General features: G+C 37.5%; 1 protein-coding gene across 1 annotated transcript in view; it reads left to right on the forward strand.

The window, feature by feature from the left end:
- The window catches only part of ARHGAP24 (Rho GTPase activating protein 24), a 485,346-nt gene that overhangs the window by 194,311 nt on the left and 268,048 nt on the right, over positions 1 to 22,987 (forward strand). The window contains exon 3 of the mRNA XM_004430912.3: positions 11,995 to 12,082. Within this exon, the coding sequence (XP_004430969.2) occupies positions 11,995 to 12,082 (88 nt within the window). The remainder of the gene's footprint in view (positions 1 to 11,994; positions 12,083 to 22,987) is intronic.

The following is a 22,987-nucleotide window of genomic DNA, read 5'->3' on the forward strand; positions in this document are numbered from 1 at the left end:
CCTTATTTGGTTTTTTTTTTTTTCTTCTGTCTCTATGTGTTTGTTTATTGTTGTTATTATCTACTACTTAATGAAGGAAATCATACGGTATTCACTTTGCATAATACCCTCAACGTCCATCCATCCATCCATGTTGTCACAAATGGCTGGATTTCATCGTTTCTTATGGCTGAGTAGTATTCCATTGTGTATATATACCACATCTTCTTTATCCATTCGTACCTTGATGGGCACTTAGGTTGCTTCCAAGTCTTGGCTATTGTGAATAATGCTGCGATGAACACAGGGGTGCATGTATCTTTACGCATTGTTGTTTTCACGTTCTTTGGATAAATACCCAGCAGTGGAATAGCTGGATCATATGGTAGTTCTATCCTTGATTTTTTGAGGAATCTCCATACTGTTTTCTGTAGTGGCTGCACCAGTTGAGAGACCTTATTTAAACAGTCATTCCAAAGTAGCCACCCAGGCACTTTCAAACATACCACCCCATTTTAATTAACTTCACGGCACTTTATATTATCTAATAATTCACTTACTTTTTTTAGTTAATTATGTATGGATGGATATATGTACATTTCTTTCTTCATTAAAATATAAGCTTCATGAAAACAGAGACATTGTCTACTTTCTATGCCACTATATCTTCAACACTCAAAACACAGTCTGACCTAGAGAAGAAATGCAAGAAAAATCCATGTTGCATTGTGATTGTGTCATTGTCATGATATTTGGCCTTACTGGATACTTGTGTTTTGTTACAGGCCTTCAGTGTAGGAAATCAATGCATGTTAAAACAGCTACGAAAAAATAGCAAAAAAATTTCTACTTAACATATTTTAGAAGTGGGAAGATTGTTATGTTAATTGTAACTATTGCATGTTAAACTAGATTTTAATTGGATTACCACATTAATTTTCTCTGGTTGATCTGACAGGGGCAGGATGAAAATTAATATTTAGAATTAAAGCACTTTGCTTCTTAATCATAGCAGCCAAGTCAATATTTTTAAGGTAGAGAAAGAAATCAATGATATTTGAGTAGGTTGGGGCAGGGTCCAGGAACACACATATTTTGTGATAATGTGTGAGAGCAATTATAAAAATCAATGGAACTTCTGAGATTAAAAATATTAGACAATTGAAGCCAAAACTTAGTCACTGATATTTTCCCCTGAGGTTATTTTGCTAAGCAAGAAGAGTAGCTGTTTGCCAAGGAAGGCCAAAATTAAATTAAAAATAAGAATATGCTCATCCACACACACACACACACACACACACACAGAGTCAAAAAACTTGCATGTGAAACAAAATCTTTTAAAAAATTGGGCCTATGCTCATAGTCCCTGCAGGTTCTCAGTTCCAGGTTGCCTGGGTACATCTGGAAATAATATAGAGCCCACTAGCTGTATCTTTCACACTGTAAGTGAATTAACTCAAAACAGCTTCTTATACAAAAAGGGTTACCTTTTTATATTAAAAAAGTAATATTCTTGCAATATAGAAATTCTGGAGGAAAAAGTATAAAGAATATTAAAAATTACACTGTATAGAGAAAAGTATTAATATTCTTGTGAAATTTGTTTTTTCTCTGCATATCATTTTCATTTTAATGTTAATTTGTGAATAGTTAAAACATTTATATAATTTCAAAATCAAAACTGTATTAAATGTTTTCACTGACAAGTCTGACTTTCCATCCATCCTTATTCCTCCCTCGCCAAACACACACTACCTATAGGTCACTACTTTGATTAGTTTCATGTATATTCTTCCCATGATTTTTTTTTTTATGTGAATAAAGGCAAATACAAATATATGTTCTTTACTCTTCATATTTCTGTTTCATAATGAGATATAAGCTCCAAAAGCTGTCTTTTTTTTTTTTTTTGGCTTTCTTTCTTCCTGCCATAGACGTTGCTGCAAATGTTTGGCATTTACCAACCCCTGAGCAGCTGACATTTCTTTTTCTAGTTAAGAAATAATAAATGTTGTAAAATGGCGTGTATTTTTGGACACGAAGTCCAAGGTCAAGGTCCCAGTAATTAATTGAGAAATGTTAGCAGTTAAACTCAGTCCTCTCCAAATAAGGACTCTTAACCTTGCCACGGATATTCTGTCCTGGGGTTCCAAGGACATGAGTGTGACACTAGAGTAGTCAGTTCCTTGTATTGAGAGTAGAGGGTTGCGTGAGGAGGGGTTTTCTTTGGCTACTGTCTATTTGAGTGCCTTGTACACCGTGGACTCCCCCAAAATCACTGGCTAATTAAAAGTTAGGCATCACTTACCAGCACTTGAGAATTGGTGGTGGACTCCTTTTAAAACCTCAGCCATTTACAGGCTTCTCCCAAGGGGTCATTGGAAGGTTTGTTTAAAGTATGTTTTATATGCATTAGCTTATATGCATTAGTTTCCTTTGACTGCTAAAACAAATTACCACAAAATTGGTGGCTTAAAACAACAGAAAGGTATTCTTTCACAGTTCTGCAGTCCAGAAGTCCGAAATGAAGGTATAGGCAGGACTAGACTTCTTTCAGAGGCCCTAGGAGGGAACTCTTCCAGCTTCTGGTGACTCAGCATTTCCTGGCTCGTGACTGTGTCCCTCCAGTCTCTGCCTCTATTTTCACATCGCCCTCCCTCTCTGTGTGTATCAAATCTCCCTCTGTCTCTCTCGTAAGGATTATTGTGATTGGATTTAAGGGCCTCCCAGGTAATCCAGGATAGCTCTCTGTCAGGATCCTTAATCACATCTGCCAAGACCCTTTTCCCAGATGAAATAAAATTTACAGATTCCAGGGATTAGGACCTCCATATCCTTGGATGGCCATTATTCAAAGTGTTATATTATACTTAGACATTTTCTAGAACTGTGTTCTACAGTCCTTACTACAAGGCAGAAGCCTAACATTGAGATTCCAAAATGCCCTTATCCAACCCTGCCTTCTCTTGTCATTTTTATCTTCTTTAAAAATATATTTGTGTGTTTTTTCTTAGTATGCAAGTAATATGTGCTGGTTATTTTAAAATTATTTAAAAAATAGGAAAAGCTTAGCAAAATAAAAATCACTCGTGAGCTGGCTATTAGAAGATAACCTGTATTAACATTTCCATTTTTTTCTGAGCCTTTTGTCATCCTCAACACATTTGATGAATAAACAAGTGAATGAACCAATAAATCATGTTGTAGTGACTTGTAGAGATCACACAAAGGAAGTGGAGCTTGGACTTCATGGGGGTCAAATTGCGTCTCTGCACTTTACCAGCTGCACAACACTCAACCTATTTATGCTTCAACATTCCTTCTGTAAAATGGACAGTTATCATTGTACCTCCATATAGGATTTTTTAGAAGATTACAATGTACAGCAGAGTACTGGCACATAGTAGATATTAGTGTAATGATTCAAAAAAAAAGAGGATGTCACTCCAAACAGAAGAATTTGGAGCAGAAATTGTTAGAGGACGGATTTTGCATCAACTTTCGGATTTGTTTTCTTTCAATTACAATCTTTCAAAAATGGTATGGGGCAGCTTCAAAAAGGTAGTTAAAATATTTCAAGCAAATTCTGGATGCCTGTGGTATTGCAAAGGGATTCATATATTTAATGAGTATGAGAAAGGTAACTTCCAAGATCTCCACCAATTTTGACAGTGTAATTTTAGAATTTTGGTTTTAGAATAATAATGTCTTCCTTTTCCTATATTTCCAATCTGTTTTTTCCCCTGCAGTCAAGGAATTTCTCCATTCTCCAATGAATCAAAAACATGTAGACAAATAAGAGTGTCCTAAATGTAGCTAGAATGGTAATAGCTGTGTTCTCAGGGAGAATGTTCATGCAGAAGGACTCCATTGGGGAAGAAATTCATGTACTTCTTCTGTTCTGTCCAGAGGGGGAGTTCACATGAAGTAAGGGATCCTTGTGTCTGAAAAGAAAGGATTGAAAGCTTTTAAATGAATTACATCAATACACTGTACATATTTTTCGTCATCACAATTAGTGCTGCCCTGTTAGCCTCATAGATCTGAACATAGCTAATAATATTATGCAAATGCTATTTTAAATTAAAATGAACCCAGAATGACAACGCTTCTCAAGTGTTAAATCTGCAGTTTATAATATAAAGCAGCAAGATGAGACATCTGTATAAAAAATTTATTTCTGTTTATTCAGTAATTATAAAATAGTCTCATGCTATTCTGTTTGTCATTGCTAGTTTAAATAAAGATTTGAAAATATTACGTGTATTACTTGCTTTTGTGTATTTTATTAGCTGAGTAAAAATAGTACATTCTACAGTGTGCACAGCTTTATTAATATTATGCTATTTTTCTCTATAAGGCAGTTTATAACAGTGGTTAGGTCAGTATTCCCCAAACAGTTTGCACATCAGAATTACTTTGGTAGATACTAAAATTGTACCAATTTGCAAGTCTCCCCTTCTCTTCCCTCCCTGGTAGCAGGCCAGGAATCAGTGTAACTAATTTCAGAGCCTCAGAAGAAACTTGATAACTATTTATAAAACTTCTTTGAACTGCTTTAAATAACAGTAATTGATTAGAAATAGGAACATAAATTGAGTTAATAACTAAAGAATAAAATTCTTTAACTAAAGAATAAAATTCTTAAAGCAGCTTGCATTCATTCATTCATTCATTCATTCATTCATTCATTTTGTGTTTAAACAGATATGTATTAGGAGGAATTGACTATGCCAGCTTTTTTGCTAGGTGTCCCTGAGCTTCATTTTCTCATCGACAAAGTGAGAAATACCTATGTCACAGAGTCAGTGAGCAAAGTAATGATATGAATAGCATGCACATTTGTTTAGCAAAGTAATAGTCAAGAAATGTTAGCAATCATCATTATCAACATCATAGTGCTATGCTATTTATTATTATGATTGTTAATTAGAGATTTATTTGGTTGGGTTAGTCTAGCCTTGCAAACATGATAGTAAAAACTGACTTCCAATTTTCTGATTAGTTTGCCTCCCTGTTTACTCAACTAGATAATAATACTAGCAGATATATATTGAAGCTTTACTAGAATCATCTCATTATTGGGGGATTAGCAAAATATGGGCCCAAATATCTTTGAGGCTTCCAGGATATAAGAAAGATTTTTTTTTTTAATATCAAAAGCAGCTAGAAAATACTATATAATCAGGCATTTTTCTGCAAACTACACATATTATTAGCTCACAGTGACTTTATGAAGTAGGTTCTATTTTTATCCCATTTTAAGAATGTAGAACCTGAGGAAGAGGGAGGACAAGTATATTGCCTGAAGTCACATGGCTAATCGGTGGCCCGGTGGGAACCGGAACCGAGGCAGTTTGACTCCAGAACAGATTTACTTAACCACAAACTTTGTCATCATTTGTAGATTGTTGTATGGCCAGAGCGCTTCTGAATACAATTTTATATCTTTCATAAGCATATAGTATCCTGTTTCCTTTTCATAGTGGGGGCCTATCTGTAATAGTTTTTTTCAGTTTTTCTGCCTTCCCTGAGTGATTCTAAGATCCAGGAGTGCAAAGACATTATTGGAGTTTCTCACCATTATATTCTCTGTGCCTAGGACAAGGCCTTGCACATTCTAGGTGTTTAATAAATATTTGTTGAATGAATTAATGAAATTACTTGCAACAAAGAAAAGAAAATCAAACCAACCTACGTTACTCTAATAAAAATTATTGAATGATATTTATTTCACCTTGATCTCATTTTCAAGCCTCTGTCTAGTCGCATTAAAAATAAACATATAATGTCAAGCTGAGACTTTGCCTAGTTCCTTGTGATACTCATGATCATTGTTCGTGCTGGAAAAAAAATCTCATCATTGTGCTTATAGAAACTAACAAAGCTACTGCACATGCATACATTTTTCCAATTGAAATTCCAGAGAATAAGATCACCATGCTTATTTTCAGTAGGATCTAGCCTTTCCCTAGTATCTTGTGGTTTGGGCTCAGTGATCTGATGTTAACTAGAGATGAGCTTCTTTTCTTTTACTTATTTATTTATTTTTGTGAGGAAGATCAGCCCTGAGCTCACATCCATGCCAATCCTCCTCTTTTTGCTGAGGAAGACCAGCACTGAGCTAACATCTGTTGCCAATCCTCCTCATTTTTCTCCCCATAGCCCCAGTAGATAGTTGTATGTCATAGTTGCACATCCTTCTAGTTGCTGTATGTGGGACACCGCCTCAGCATGGCCGGACAAGCGGTGCGTTGGTGCGTGCCCAGGATCCGAACTCCGGGCTGCCAGTAGTGGAGTGCACGCATTTAACCGCTAAGCCATGGGGCCGGCCCCAGAGCTTCTTTTCTGATAGCAATTTTAGGTGAAGATAAAATACTAGTATGGTTCTGAATTATGTTTCTTTTGCCAACTCTTAGCTGTCAAACTATAAAGGATTTTGTTTAATGTATTATCTCATTTTGAAGTTTTAAAGATTCTTTCTAAAATGGATCTTCCTTGTAAGGGATAAAAATAAGTTAATTCCATTCTGAATATGCTGATTTATTATTGACGTGTAATTATTGCCATATGTAATGAACTCTTATCAAAAAGGTTACGTCCCCTTTCTTATACTTGAGCCTCTCCTCTCTGATCGTCCAAAACTTGCAGTGAGGCATGTTGAATGTCATGGGATAATATGCCCTTTTTTAGAAAACTCGGAGCACTTGCACCCTGGTTATTTTGTCACTCAAGATCCTAGCAAGAAATTGATGGGTCTCTCAAAAGGAGTAATTGGAGAGTGTGATAAAGAAACCACTAACAAAATGTTGGAAAGATTGATAGAAACCAAAAATAGTGAAAATACCTTGGGACTAAAAACAAGGAGGAACCCATTACCACTTTTAGCTCTACTGGAACCTGGGGAAGCCTGCAAATTTAGGATATGTGGACTAAGGTAGCCTATGCAACCAGGACCAAATTGCTACCTAGCGTGGAGGGAGACAAGTCAATAAATATCTTGGTCTGTCTCTCTGGTGGCCTTCTGACCTCCTGCTATGGCCTCTCAAAGCCAACCTGAAACCAGCTGTCAAGAGAGCCTGGTTTGTGCAATTTATAGAGATTAGTCTCCTGGGGTACAGAATAGAGCGACAGGTGCAGAGAAGATCTAGAGGGGCAGATAGAGAATATCCAGCACAGCTACTAAAAGAAAATTAAAGAATATCACTTTGTTTTGGCTCAAGTGCATGAGTCTTGAGGTTGAATCTTCCCAGTTCCCCATTTCTAACAAGAGGAACCACCTTTCTTCTAGAAATACAGAAGAGAAAAATTGAAGTCATCTTTGACTCTTTCTTCTTCATTCCCTGTGTTTAAGCTATGATCAGTTTCTTTCATATTTCTTAAAAATATATCTCTAATGATGTATCTCTAATGCAAATTTATGCCATTTCTACTGCTGACAGCTTTGTGTAGATCTTGGCTTTGCCGTTTTATGTCAAATTAATTGCTTCATGGCAACAAACTTCTGAGAGGCTGGTATTCTTAAATCTCCATCTGTTTTGCTCAGGAACCTACCCTGGCTCTCAGTTGTTATGGATATCAAGTGCAACATCCTCTGCCTAAGGTTAGACTTCCCACAGCATGCCCTCAACATTACCGATGATCTTTATTTCCTCATTATTCCTCCACAAGAATCTTCTACTTATTGTAATGTGCTCTGCACATATGGCTCCAATTACTGCTTTTGCTGATGCTGTTTCCTCCATTTTGGAAGATTACCCCTAGCTCACTAAATCGTAAAACCTTATCTTCCTTTGAAAACCATTTCGTTCATGGTATCTTTCCCAACTATCAGACTGCTCTTATGACTCTCTTCTTCTTTTTTTTTTTTTTGTGAGGAAGATCAGCCCTTAGCTAACATCCGCCAATCCTCCTCTTTTTTTTTTGCTGAGGAAGACTGGCCCTGGGCTAATATCCATGCCTATCTTCCTCCACTTTGTATGGGGCGCCGCCACAGCATGGCTTGACAAGCAGTGCATCGATGTGGGCCCGGGATCCGAACCTGCGAACCCTGGGCCGCCACAGCAGAGCGCGTGCATTTAACCGCTTGCGCCACTGGGCCGGCCCGAACACTCTCTTCTTAACTCTTATTATATTCGTTTGTTTTTCTACATACTTTGGCACTTATTTGTTCTATAGTTATATATTGCATTACTCTTGTATTGAGAGTAAAGACTTTCTTTCTTTCACACACCTCACATCATCTGAAATTGTTCTAGAGAAAATATCTGACATATAGTAGTGTCTCAATACATTACTTTTGAATCAGGTTGAGCACTTAAATTATATTTGCCTATTAGTTGTTTGTTTGTTTAGCTAATTTAAAGCAACTTTGAAAGAATTAACCAAACTCTCACAAACAGTGCAAACTTTTTGACTCATAATTTCTCTCATAGATATTTGTCCTAAAGGGATAAGTTAAGGAGGAACCCAAAGATTTAGCTTCATAGATGTTCATTACAATGTTCTTTATAGTAACACTTACAAAAGCTATAAACATTTTACAACAGTAGAAGATAGGAAAGTATGTATATTCAAGAAAGAACTGTACTATTCAGCTTTTAAAAATGATGTAGATTATTAAATTGGTGTAATAACAATATATGACTTTTAAGTTTTGAAGCAGATAAATCTTTATTTTGATTACTGTTTTTGTAAAAATAACTGTATATGTTTGTATACATATACATAAATGCATACAAATATGGGAAGATGTATATGGTGTTAATATTGGTTATCTATGGTGGCAGGTATGTTATAGATTTTTTGTTGTTGTGTATCTGCATTTTATGACACTATAAACATTGCTAACTACTTTGGAAATAACTGTCACAATTAAGACACCTCTTTTAGTTATGGCTTTTGACTACATGTTTTCCATACAAGTGATCAAGTTAGTTGTTTGAATAAAATGACTTTATTTTACTTACTAAATGACTTAATGAATTAACCACAGTAAATGTTTGTCAATTACAGTATATCCTGCCCTAAACATTGTCTACTGATATTTAAACTATTATTTCACATCACAATTTGTGTGGAAAACTATCAAAATATAAAACCTATATAATGTCAAATTTGAAAATGAAAATAAAAATTGTAGCCAGAAGTAACTGTTTCACAAGAAAGACAACAAGGATAGAATTACTCTAAATCTTTTAATTGCCACATGAAGCAGTTTGGGATTTCGTGAAGGAGTATGGCTTATGTGGGAGAATAGGAAAGTAGCTTGAATTCTGCTTACATGACAGATGTGCAGTTTCAGATCCTAAGTAGACCCGGAAGGCATAGAATTAAACAGGGGTCATACGTACACATATGCCAACATACATGCATGCATGCATAAATGAATATTGTATCTATCTGGAAAGTTAGATGCTACATTCTAAAACTAAACTAAATCACAAATTTAATTACTTCACAAAATCATTTCAGTAAGTAAAATAAACTTGTAATTGAAACAACTGATTTTATAACTTTATATTGAAACCATATAGATTAAACCTGTACATAAAAGAAAGGTCTTAATTATGATGAATATTTTTAAAGCATTTAGTAATTTTTAAAAATTATTGAAAAATGCCACTAGGCTAAATGGGATCCATAGGCCAGAGGGCACTAGATATGATGAGAAGTAGTGAAATTTACTTCCTTGAGGAGAAAACAAAGGCAGTACCTCCAACACCTCATCTTGTAAGGCATGGAGGGAGAGGGACACTCCTAACCTACAATTTCTTGGGTTTTAGTTAGGAAGTGCTGTGCTTTATCACTCTAAGCCCAGAAGGAGGGATGGAGTTGATGACTATAATTTTCTGTGCCAAACTAGGTAGGATGAAAGTTGAGTGAAATATTGCTTGAGCTAAATATTGCTTCAAGGTGGGAAAAATGGATAATATAATATAGTGGACAAGAGCATGGGCTTTTGAATCCATCATGCTTGGTTTTGAATACTGGCTCTGCTACACCAACAGCACTCATTCACTCAAGGACACTTTCTTTAGCATTAACCTTATGCCAGGCAAAATGTTAGGCATTGGTGGTAAATTAAGGAGAAAAACACATATTATCCTTGCTCCCTTACAGTTTAATGATGGAGATAGGTATTAATCAAATAATCTTACAAATAACATAATTATATACTGTGGTAAATCAGTCCAGGAAAGAGTCACGAAGCTACACAACTATATTTTAAATGTGGTCAACCTGAAAAATGAGTATAAAATAAGCAGAGGAAGAATGTAGTCCTAAGGTAGATGGGAGCATGATTCCATGTATAGAAGGACAGTTGGCTGCATCATAGAAAGCATTGAAAGTGTCAGAGTGGAAAAAATAGCTTAGAGATGTGGGTGAAGAAAGACCATCCAGATCTTTATTCTAGGACAAATGAAAGCTGTTGAAGATTTTTAAGCAGGAAAGTTGTGAGATCACATTTCTGTTCATAAAAATCACTCTGACTGTATTAAGAAAAAAAAAGGATTGAAAGATGTTAGAGTATTGTGGAGAATTCAGTGAAAGGATGGTTGAAACATTCTAGACAAAAAACAATAGTCGCTTGAACTGGAGAGTGGTGGTAGTAGAGATAAAGTAGAGTAGAGATGATAAGTCCTACATTTCTGGCTTTTCCAACTGATTGGAAGATGGTGCCAGTCACTGAGTTAGAGAATACATAAACAAGACAAGAATTAATTGCATTTGTGTGTGTGTGTGTGTGTGTGTGTGTGTGTGTGTGTGAGGAAGATCAGCCCTGAGCTAACATCCATGCCAATCCTCCTCTTTTTTCTGAGGAAGACTGGCCCTGAGCTAACATCTATTTCCAATCCTCCTCCTTTTTTTTTGTTCCCTTTTTCTCCCCAAAGCCTCAGTAGATAGTTGTATGTCATAGTTGCACATCCTTCTAGTTGCTGTACGTGGGATGTGGCCTCAGCATGGCCGGACATGCGGTGTGTCGGTGCACGCCCGGGATCCGAACCCCGGGCCGCCAGTAGCAGAGCGTGCGCACTTAACTGCTAAGCCACGGGCCCAGCCCCTAATTGCTTTTTAATTTTACTAAGTTTAGTTTAAGATGATTTTGAGATATCCAAATGGAAATGTCAAATAGGTTCTTAGATATAAAAGTCTGAAGCTCAGAGAATACTGGGTTAGAAATATTAATCTGATATTCATTGGCTTACAGTTGGTTATTGAATCATAGGCATGGATGAGATAGCTTAGAGACCAAGGAAAGAAGACGCTTCAAGAAAGAGTGAATAATAGTGCTGAATGCTCCTGGGAAGTCAGAATCATTGAGGATTGAAAATTGTCCAGCATGTAGCTTGTGAGAGTCATGTAATTGGAATTATGGGTGCACAAACCAGGTTTCGATGGATACATATGAGGAAGCAGTTTCAGTGTAGAAAATCTTTGCTAAGCAAGGGAAAAAATCAGATGATAGCTGAAGGGCGAGGTAGAGTCAAAGTAATTTTTTTTTAATGGGATAGACTTTTAAATATGTCTCAGTAACGATGGGAATGATGCACTAAAGAGGGAAAAATCTAACAGGAAAGAGAAAAGATAATCAAGAGAAGGCAATGGCAATGATGGCTAAGTTATCTAACGTCTTTGCCTTGGTTTTCACAACTATAAAATGGGGAAAATAATACCTACCTCCTAAGATTCTTCTAATAATAACATGATGTTGGTAGAATGCTCAGTAAAATTTTTGGCTCACAGAATGCATTTAATAAATTGGTGCTTAAAATGAATCCACACCTAACACAGTGTCTTAAACACATTAGATGGTCCACAAATATTTGTCAATGTTGAATGAATATGATTCTGTTACATGATTCTTAATTAGTTGGGAACATGAATGAGTTTGATGTTTATTACTGTATGCTAGGTTACAGATGCACCGTGGATATTATATCCACTGATGATAATAGGATGATGGTATTCAATATTTGCCATCTGATGATGTTGGGCATTTGTGTTTCACAGGGTACTATTTTTCTACCTGGAAATAAAGTCCTTGAACATCCCTGCAATGAAGAGAGCCCAGGGAAATTCCTTTTTGAAGTAGTTCCAGGTAAGATATTTTTCTGGTTTGATTAAATTATTGCCATTCCATGTGGGTGAAGGTGAAGACAGGTCAGACAGCCTTTATTCTTCTTAAGTCGTGGCTGAGAACATTAATTTGAGGAGGCAAGTGGGAAATTTGTTTAGTATTTACACAGATAATGATTCCAGGTTTGTGCACTGGTACAAATGAACACACACATCCACATGGGCACATGACTATTGGACATCCATTTGTCCAGAAGTCTCCAGAGGTGACTAGAAGTCATGACAGCATTTGTAAGGGATTGTTGGAAACAAAGTTGATGTTACAGTGCTCTTGTGTTATAAAATTTACCCACGTGTTACAGGTAGAACGCCTTGCCCAGCTGATTCACTGTCGTATTTCCTCACAAAGCTGCATCTTAAAGGAGCCCTTGCTATAAAAACAAGACAAAACAAAAAACCTCCTTCAATGACTGACCAAGCATTGCAGTTCTGTAATGCTCAACTTTACTCCCAACCAAACACTTCTATATGTTTGGCTGGTGGAGTTGAGGATATCTCTGCCAAGTGATCAGATCCTGCAGTTAAATTTCTTCAACATCTGTTCATTTTTTTCTAGTCATCTGCATCCATCCCTCTCAGAGTACCTGATCTCCACTTAAATCTTTGACTCACCCAGCAACGGTTTCTTCAAGGCCATGGTCTACTTCTTGGATCAGTTCTTTTGCCGTTCCGTAAACCTTGATGTAAGAAAAAGGGAGTTAGGAATGTAGTTTTTATCACATTGGCTCTGGCTAACCCAGTTTAGGTAATATCGACATTGATTTAATCTCAGTCTAGGGTGAGTGTGAATTTATTTGAGTGACTAATATATAATGCATATCAATAATGCATATTATAATGCATATCAATAATGCTGGCACAAAGGCAGTCAATAAAACATTTTTTCCCAGATTTATAAATGCAGGGAATCTAAAATCTGAAAGCATGTTTTTCCCCCTCAATGAAAACAGCTGTAGCACTGAGTTCATCTGGCTCACAATGGAATCCATGACTAAATGTTAATTAATGCAGCTGAAGTGCAGAAAGGTTAGTCAGATGCGTTGTGTTATTTGTTTTCCCCCAGGGAGAACATATTGTAAGAAACCTGAATCTTGTTTGCCCTGTTAAAATCTTTTTATACTTACTTCTTAGTGTACTATCGTGTATGGAACCAAATTCCAGATGTTGCAAAGTCTTTGAAGTATCAGTAGAGGAAATTTCTTTCCCTATTTATTTTCAAACATTAGTGCCTATTGGCTTTTAAGTGAGCATGGTATTAAAGCTTTGACTTTTTATGTCCAATAATACTAAAGGTCTATTTTCCCATTCAGTCTACGAACTGCGTAGAGATTTCGTTTTTTGGTGAAGATGTTGTGATATAATATAGATGGATCTTGTCAAAATTGTTCTAGAGAGAGCTGCATCTTTAAGCCCAGGAAGTCACAAGACCTCCCCTTCAAGACTGCTGTTCTAGGGCATGTGTTTCACATGCAGGGCATGTGACATAATGGCTTTTGATGAGCAAAGCTTAAGAAGTTTAAGACTGTGTGATGTGGAATCGGATGGTTGTCCTTTCAAAAAAGAAAAAAGAATTTTCAAGAAAATTCAGGTTTGCTGCAGTAATTATGGAGGTAAACATACTATGCCCACGGCTCATTTGAAAAGATGCTTCTTGAATCATTAATACAATATGCAGTAGCTTCTAAATTAGGTTTTATAATTCTGAATCATTTTATGGAGTGACAAGAGATTTGTGCCCAATACTTCTTTAAAGAAGGAGTTGGAAAAACACTATGGCTACATTGAGAATCCAGTGTCAGCACCATTAATCTTGGTTGTTGGGGCTCTATTGGTGTGCGCCTGATATCAGAACTGAATTTCCAGGCCAATGCTTCTGTATTTCTAGGAGAATGTGGGGATCTGTATCACATGATTTTAATCAATTTTTGCAAAATCAGGATTACTTAAATCAAGCGTCATGCTATCCTTATCTCTGCAAATGGGAATGACAAGATAATATTTTCTAATTTTTCCAATTATGAGATAGTTTGACGTGGGAATCTGGAAACTTGAAAGAGTGGTGTTTGTCAGAAAGTGTAGGAGACAGGAAGGATTGCAGAAATGTGGTCAGTGCCTTGTACGGAACCCTCTGCAGACCTGCCTGGCAGCAGATCCTCATAATATGTACTTATTGTACATTGGCTTTCTCTGTGGAATTCTCTTGATCACCACTTCTGAAAACCCATCCTACAAATGGTGCTTACAGATCCAATACTATTCTGTCTTTATGGACAAACACCTCCAGCCCAACTACCCAAGGTATATCAATGAATAAGATTAAATCTTTAAATCTCAACTGTCTATCATTTCCACCAAAACTGACAAAAGCTTCCAGGAGGCTGTTTGCCAAATATTCTAGCACTATATACATACACACGCATTTTCTAGCACTATATACATACACACGCATTTGTGTGTGATGTATGTCTGTGTGTGTGTGTGGAGATATATATATATATATATATATATATATATATATATATCAGACATACATATACATGCATATATACACACACACATATATAGTTTATCCATATATGTGTTATTATATCTTTATAATTTACCCATATATTTATCCATATATACTATGTGGGTAGGAGTTTTTGTTTTGTTTCTTTTTTGTTTTTGCGTTAGTCTGAAACGTCCTATGAAATTAGGTGATAATCATGTGCAAATAATAAAAAACAAGATTTTTCAATAGAATTGAGGGTCTCAGCTCTTTGTATATTACTTATTTACATTTGTTCATATATTATATTTCTATGCAGGTTTTAGGCTTTTATAAAAACCTATCTGAAAAAAAAATCTACCATGATTTAGGGTTAACTTCTTATAGACTTACTATCCCAAGCAATGGATTATGTCTCTGAATAAAGCCATCATTTATAGCACTTTATTCCACTTTTTTCCTATTTTTCTACTTGTTATTAAAAAAAAGATGTTAGCCAAATTGCCAAATTTGAAAACTTCACTGTCAGACATGCCAAATTTCAGATTGGAGTGAACTTTTATGGCCAAGTGCTAAGCTTTTGGGAAATGTGGTTGAGAAAGGAATGTTGGCAGACCTTTAATACATGGTGCTTGGAGAAAGAAAATGCAGTTGGTCTCCTTGCTTCTCAAAATGTGTTCTGAGCAAGTTTTCCATGTGATGTTTAAAAGAAAATGGAGTAATTAGTGGAATGATGATGCCTTAACTTTCTTAGAAGAATAGTCTGTCAGAGGGAGAAAAAGAAGTAGTGATTCAGAGACAGAGACAGGCAAAAAGAGACAAGGAAGTATGTACCCCATATAGTTAGAAACCATATCTTTCTTCCTCATTACTATATCCCTAGCACCTAATAACAGCCAGCCATGGTGGTCTAGCGGTTAAGATTTGGCCTTCTCACCTCTGCGGCCCAGGTTTGTTTCCTGGTCAGGGAACCACACCACCCGTCTGTCAGTTGTCGGTTGGGTATTGCTGTGATGCTGAAAGCTCTGCCACCAGTACTTCAAAATACCAGCAGGGTCACCCATGATGGACAAGTTCCATCAGAGCTTCCAGACTAAGATAGACTAGGAAGAAGGCCCTGGCCATCCACTTCCAAAAATATTGGCCAGGAAAACCCTATGGATAGCAGTGGGGCACTGTCTGATATAGTGCCAGAAGTGAGAGGATGGCGCAAAAAGACTGGGTTCAGCTCTGCTGTACACAGGGTCGCTAGAGGTCAGAATCAACTCGATGGCACAAACAACAAACACTGTTCTGTCTAGATCCCAGAGGCTGGTCTATTGGCTGCTAATGGCTCACAGAGCCCTCATGAGAACTGAGGGATGGGTGACCCTGCTGGTATTTTGAAATACCATCACAGCAACAGGCAGCCACCACAGTATGACAATCGACAGTTGGGTGGTGTGGTTCCCTGACCAGGAAATGAACCTGGGCCGAGATGGTGAAAACTGAATCTTAACCACTAGACCACCAGGGCTGGCAGACAGAGCATTACAGTATCCATTATGGTATCTATAGCTTTATCTGTATCTAGCTTTCTGTATCCCAGGCAATGTTCCAGGCTCTTTACATGTATAACTTCGTTGAATCCTCACCATAACTCTATGAGACAGACTCTATTATTACGTCCATTTTCAGATAAAGAAATTGAGGCACAGAGAAGTAATTTGATCAAGGTCAAACAGCTAACACTAGCTAGTGAATGTAGGGGTGTGTGTGTGTGTGTGTGTGTGTGTGTGTGTGTGTAGTTATGTATCACTGATTTACCATTACAAAGGTAAAATTCCAGGAAATCAAAATAAAGATATGTATAATCTGGCTTAAAAATATGAGATATTAGAGTATTAGAGGCTGGTGCCTAGTTTCTGAACTGTGCACATGTGAGCCTTTTTATTATTATTAACTGAAATGGATATACTTTTCTTTCTTCTCAGCTCATCCATTAAGGATGAGAGTTTTGGTGCTGAAGTGAGAATAAGCATTTTCATTTATTGGCAACTATTTGTATGTTTAAGCCTGTCATAAAAAAAGGCACTGGACAAAGATGCTCACTTATAGTTCTTTTCAATATATGTTCTAAGGCCACAACTACACTGTCATGAAAAAGCGGGGAGAGAAACACACTTGCCGGGCCGACCTCGTGGCGCAAGTGGTTAAGTGCGCGTGCTCTGCTGCGGCGGCCCGGGGTTCGCCAGCTCGGATTCCGGGCACACACGCACCGACACACCGCTTGTTAAGCCATGCTGTGGCGGCCTCCCATATAAAGTAGAGGAAGATGGGCCCAGGGTCAGTCTTCCTCAGCAGAAAAGAGGAGGATTGGCATTGGATGTTAGCTCAGGGCTGGTCCTCCTCACAAAAACAAAAAAAAAAACAAAAAAATCCAAACAACACACTTGCCTACAGTGCCCTTACTTATATGTGAATAACTATGCCAAAGGAGCAACCTGCATCTGTAATTTTTTCCCGTAGAAAATGACATGCTGGGGTTCAGTTCTCTTCATTGCAGAATTCACCTTGCTGAAATTGTCTCAGCTTCTTCACAAACTCCCTCCACACACTGGCCAAGTTATCACTCACTGTCTAGCCACCACCAAGCACAGCTGGTATTACTCACATGTTGGGAATCAGTCCACCCACCTGCATAGGTATTATCCAAGCAGAGATCCATTATGAGTCTCAAAGGCAATTACCAATATGCCAGACTCTCAAAGCCGCATCTCAGCCAAGTGCCCAAAACCAATAATAACTAGAACTTGGTGATTCTCTTATCTTCTTCCTTCTCCCAGGAAGAGGAAAGAAGAGGAACACATAAGAAAAGGGGCTTAGGGAGGAAGAGGCAGCTATGGAAACAAAGAAAAAAAGAGAAATTTTGAAACGTGATCTAAAGTGATTTTGATCTGCCTGGAAGTGAAATTAAGCCCTTCTAAAAAAGAGAAAGTGTCATTTATCCCACCTTTAGCCATGAGTATGCTAATTATTTGTGGTGTCCTCAGACAATTACATATTACTTCTGTAAATTTCAATAAAAAATATTTCCATTCTAATTATTTTCCAGAAGGATTTTTAGGAGCTAAGTGAAAAATTAGAGGACATGGGTGCTTGCTTAGAGAATCTAATAAATGTGCTATGGATCATTTTGCCAGAAAAATGGATATACCTACTAAAACTGCAAACACTCTGGGGGGGCTTCAGAGATTCCCTGAAACCAAGTCGTGGACTCCAGGTTAAGAACTGTAGTTTTAATTTGGGGACCAGAGACTTTATGAGTCTCTATCTATCTCTCTGTCTCTATCTCTATATTTAGTTATTTTTCTCTATGTTTCTCTCCATCTCTCTGTTTCATCTACACACATGCATGCCTGAACGTGACAGTTTTTTTCTATTATTTGTAATTGCGTGGTATACTATTAATCATTTTGTGACTTTTACCTCCCTGATTCAGTTGGTTTTTTTCTCTTGGTTCAATGATTATGTAACTCTGTAGACCTATTTCATGCATTTACAAAAGAACTTTTCCTGGATAGAACATTTCATGGGTCTGGAGACTGTAAAATTTTTAAATTACCAAAACTTGAATCTACTTAGATGGCCAGTGCAGCTGCTCTATGGGATAGGACATCTGAGAAATAGATAGTTCTGAGAGAGAGCCATGGGTGTCTCTGAGAAAGAAGAAAGCTTAGCCAATTTTTGAGTTTTTGAGATAATTATGTGATATCAGCAATGGAAGTTTATCATCCATGTCTATATTTGCAACTCTTAGGATGAACAAATAATATCATTTAATTTAACAAATTAAATATATTAATTTGCTGTCATTTAAAAATGTAAACCAGTATTTAGTATCTATTTTATATGAAAATGTGGGGATATTTTAATAGTGTTTTAGCATAAAAGTTGGTCAGTTTCTTGATCACTAGTTAAATATACTGCTAAGGCATTTAGTTTTATAATACTCTCTTTATCTTAACTTGTTTTCCCCTTTGTGTTAGTACTGTAAGTTAAAATCATGCAATTATATTTGTGATCCAAAGGCAACTATGGCATTCTTCTTTTTTGTCTGCCTAAGTCTGTAGGCAGCCCTGAAGCTGTTTTTTTTTTTTTTTTTTTGCTTAGTTAATGTGTGCAAATCATTTCGAGAATGTGAGTAGGAGTCGTTTATGGTATGAAAACATAATACTATATACACAAGTAGTTCTGAACATGAATTAAATAAATGCATTGAAAATCAGCATGTTTTGGCTACTATGTATTCTTTTATATAAAAAAAAGTATTTGGGATTTTTGCTTCAAAATTCCATTCCTACTTAAAATGCTTTAAAATATACATTTGAAAGAGGCTATTAAAATGGTACAAAGGACATTTTAAAGTGTTTGTAATCTCTCGAAATCCTGGCAAACACCGTGTCAACCAAAAGACGTTTGTGGCGTTTATGAATGATGAAGAGTGTGATCTTAGGATCGCGGTTCTGAGAAGTGGTCGTATAGGGTGTGCTCTCTTACGGGACTGGTAGACATATTGATCCTTTCACATTCAATGTCAGCCTTCATTCTAGATGCTAGATGCTAGATTAGGGGTCAGCAAACGTTTTCTGGAAAGGACCAGAGAGTAAATATTTTAGGCCATAAAGTCTCTGCTACAGCTACTCAGCTCTGCCGTTGCAGCGTAAATAAATGGTTATTGGCTGAGTTCCAGTAAAACTTTATTAATGGACACTGAAATTTGGATTTTATATAATTTTCAAATATCAAGAAATACTATTCTTCTTTTGATTTTTTTCCCATTCACTTAAAAATGTAAAAACATAGACAGTGGGCAGATTCGGCCTGTGGCCCGTAGCTTGCTGACCCCTGTGGCTAGTTAAAAAAAGCAAACCTATGAACAGGAGGTTGAAGATACTCATATAAGTCGCTAATCCCCACTGGTGCCACCAGAGCCAGAATTAGAACTCTGAGACAGCCTGTCTCCCCAGGCCGTGGCATCACCCAGGCCTCAGAATCATGATTCAGGAGCTGTTTGCCAACATTTTTATTTAGAAGCTCCATCTTTGAATAATATCGTTTTTTTTCCATCCTGAAGAACCTAAAAAATTTTAGTGACCACACTGAAATTCTCTATTTAAATTCTATTTTGGCTCGTTTAGAACTCTAGATTCTGACCAGAGCTGAAATCTGTTACATGACATTTTAAGAAATGAATAGCATTAATAGGAAATTGGGGATGCCTAGCATGAAAGACATTTCCATACTTTGTTGAGTCCACACAAGTTCAAGGAGATATTCATCAGTCTTCTGAGATGGATCCCTTGCAGGATCAAATAATCTTAAAGTATCTTCTGAACTCTTCTTTTACAGTGTACGTTAGCATCTTAAAGATCTAAGTATCTCACAGAAAATGATAATACTTTGTTTACTGATAAATCCAACAAAATCATTTTCTCAGGGGGGTAGTTTATTTCCCCCACCACTCATTTATTAACATCTCTTTACCCCTAACCCACCAGTTTTCCTTTAACATCAGAATGAGAATCACTCCCGTAATGTTTATAGCTAATGTTACTGAAATATGTGTGAGGCCCTGTACTAATCTATGTCAGGCTTTATATGCAATGGCTGCTTCAATATGACTACACTTGTGATAAATACCATTCTCCTTATTGGTAAACAGTGGCACAAATCCACATTTCTAATAAATGCTAAAAAAGGCTTCACGTCCATCTGAGCCACAAAGCCACCATGTGCTCCAGCCTTCTTATACCAATAAGAATATGGATGGGTGTATTATCTAGATCCCACAGAGGCCAAATATCCAAGAGTTAAGAGAAATAAAGAGGACAAATGAAGAAATGAGGTTAAGGATTTAAATGTTAGTATACTCTGCATTTCCTTCCTCTCTCCTTGGGACTCACCATTTCTTATATTGTCTGTATTCTCTTTCTTCCCATTGGATTGAAAGCCCTTGAGAGTAGAAATGATACCTCCTCTCCCTAGTGCCCAGCAGAGTGCCTGTCATAGAGTATATGCTCAATGCATGTTTGTTGAATTAATGAATAAACTAGACCTCACTTTATTATGTATGGAATGATGTCATTGATTAGCCAAAATTAAAGGAGCCTTGCAGCTCTGAATTATTTAATTGGATCATAGGTCGTTTTCTTAATGCTTTATGAGACTGGAGACTGGAGTTCATTAACTTCACAGACTCTACTCTCTTTAAACAGTTTATTTATTTATTTATTTGGTGAGGAAGATCAGCCCTGAGCTAACATCTATTGCCGATCCTCCTCCTTTTTTTTCTCCCCCCAAAGCCCCAGTAGATAGTTGTACGTCACAGTTGCACATCCTTCTAGTTGCTGTATGTGGGACGCGGCCTCAGCATGGCCGGAGAAGTGGTGTGTCGGTGCGCGCCTGGGATCTGAACCCGGGCCGCCAGTAGTGGAGCGTGCACGTTTAACCGCTAAGCCAGGGGGCCGGCCCTCTACTCTCTTTAAAGAGTAGTCCGCATTGCCTCATCCTTCAGGCCTTCATGAATGCTAAAACCGAGAGTGTCTTTTAGTACTTCGATGCCAGAAGCTGTTTATTAACAAGTTATTTGCTGGAATAAAGGTGATTTCCCACCTTTTGTTGTTCTGTCTGGCATAGTTTTAATTCTGTATTCACAGGCTGTGTATGTTTACCTGTCTTTTTTTATCCAGTAATTGAAAAGGGCTTTGCAATCCAATCAAGCTAAGAAAATAGATAGTAAAGTGCTAAACAAATGTTGATGACTGTTATTATAAAAAAAGTGTTTCTCCGGGCAGTTCTTTTGCTGCAATAGAGCTTCTATGAGCTGTGTCTTAGCTGGGGAAAGAGTGTGTTTGAATGAGCCAATGGCCAGTGGAGAGAACAACCAGTAGGTTAGAAATGCTATGGGATTGAGAAAGAGAAATCATACTTCACAGGAAAAGGAATATATCAGAAGCAGGAAAATGAGTCTGTGGAACAGCTGCTGATAATTCGGGGTGGGAAATCAGCTTGCAGCAAGGATAAAACTGGCATCTCTCTAAATCCTGTGCCAACTCTTGGGGAACCAGGGAAGCCTTTTTCATTTTTCTTTTCTTTTTTAATAGAAAACTGAATTGAAGTGGTCCTGAATATTTCAAAAAGGGAAACCTTGAGGACCATCTGCAACCCAATAATGGGTGCTTGGGCTTCTTGGACTTCCTGGCTTTAAAACAAATGTTATCTTTATTTGTCGATGAGTCTGTTGGTTCATTTACTCTGTCCGTTTTTTAAATGCTGCCTTGCTTGAAACTGTTCGTCTTCACAGCTCCCTTAGAAACACCTACACCCCTAATAAGAACACTGGCAACTTATGGTAAAACCCTGATTTATACCAGGTTCTTTGCTAAATACCAAACTATTTGCTTCAGGTGTATGAGAGTAGAGAAAGAGCAGAAACAGTCCTGTTGCCCAGTGACCTGGGAGGAGAGATACTTAAGGGAAGAAGACTAGGAGTTGATGGTGAAAAGGAAAGCCACGAAGGCTGCCCTGGAAGCCAGTGTAGGAAGAGGAGAGAGGAATAAGACGTCTCCATCAGAGAGAATCCAATCCCAGCTCTGCCGCTCCAGCTAGTTGCTTAGGCTCTCTAAACCGCAGTTTCCTCTTAGTAAATATGAAGTAAGAATACCCCTCATCAGGTTGTGGTGAGGATGGGAGGGGATAAGAGGATGAGGAGCACTCAGCGCTCTGCCTAACCCAGAGTAAGGCTTACTGAAAAGCGGCAACATTTTGGAACAATTGTCTGTATAACGCCCTATATAAATAGTGCTGGCCTGGATACTGAATTGTCTTAGGTGGGATTATAAATGCAGCAGAAATTTAGGAAGCACAAGGTCAATGTGGACTGGAGTAATCAGGGAAGTCTTCCCAGAGGCGGTGAGCTGCAGCTGGAATTTAAAGAAACTACAGGATTTTGATTAGACAACTATGGGGTTAAGAATTTCAGGCTGAAAAAATATTGGCAAAGGCATGAAGGAAGTTCTGAGACTAGAAAGCGGTACTAACGGAGTAAGATGGGGGGGATGTACCAAGAAATGCAGTGTGACTCATGTGTGCATCCTGCTGACCCAGCCTGTCCTGGAGAGGTGGCTGTTGGCTATCCCTTTTACAGGGCCAACTCGGAGGAGCCCTGATTCTTAGGGAATTTAGCAGCATTCAGTCAGCAAGCTGCCCTCACACAGGCAATAAGCTAATTTTGTGAAAATATATAGCTAAATACTAATCAATGCTTGTATTTCAAACATGGGGGTAATAAACGTGAATTCAAACCTCTGTAGTACATTCAGATTGCATCAACCAGCC

The sequence above is a fragment of the Ceratotherium simum genome, chromosome 8 (genome assembly GCF_057802395.1).
Source record: "Ceratotherium simum simum isolate JZ-2026a chromosome 8, ASM5780239v1, whole genome shotgun sequence".
Classification (NCBI taxonomy): Eukaryota; Metazoa; Chordata; class Mammalia; order Perissodactyla; family Rhinocerotidae; genus Ceratotherium; species Ceratotherium simum.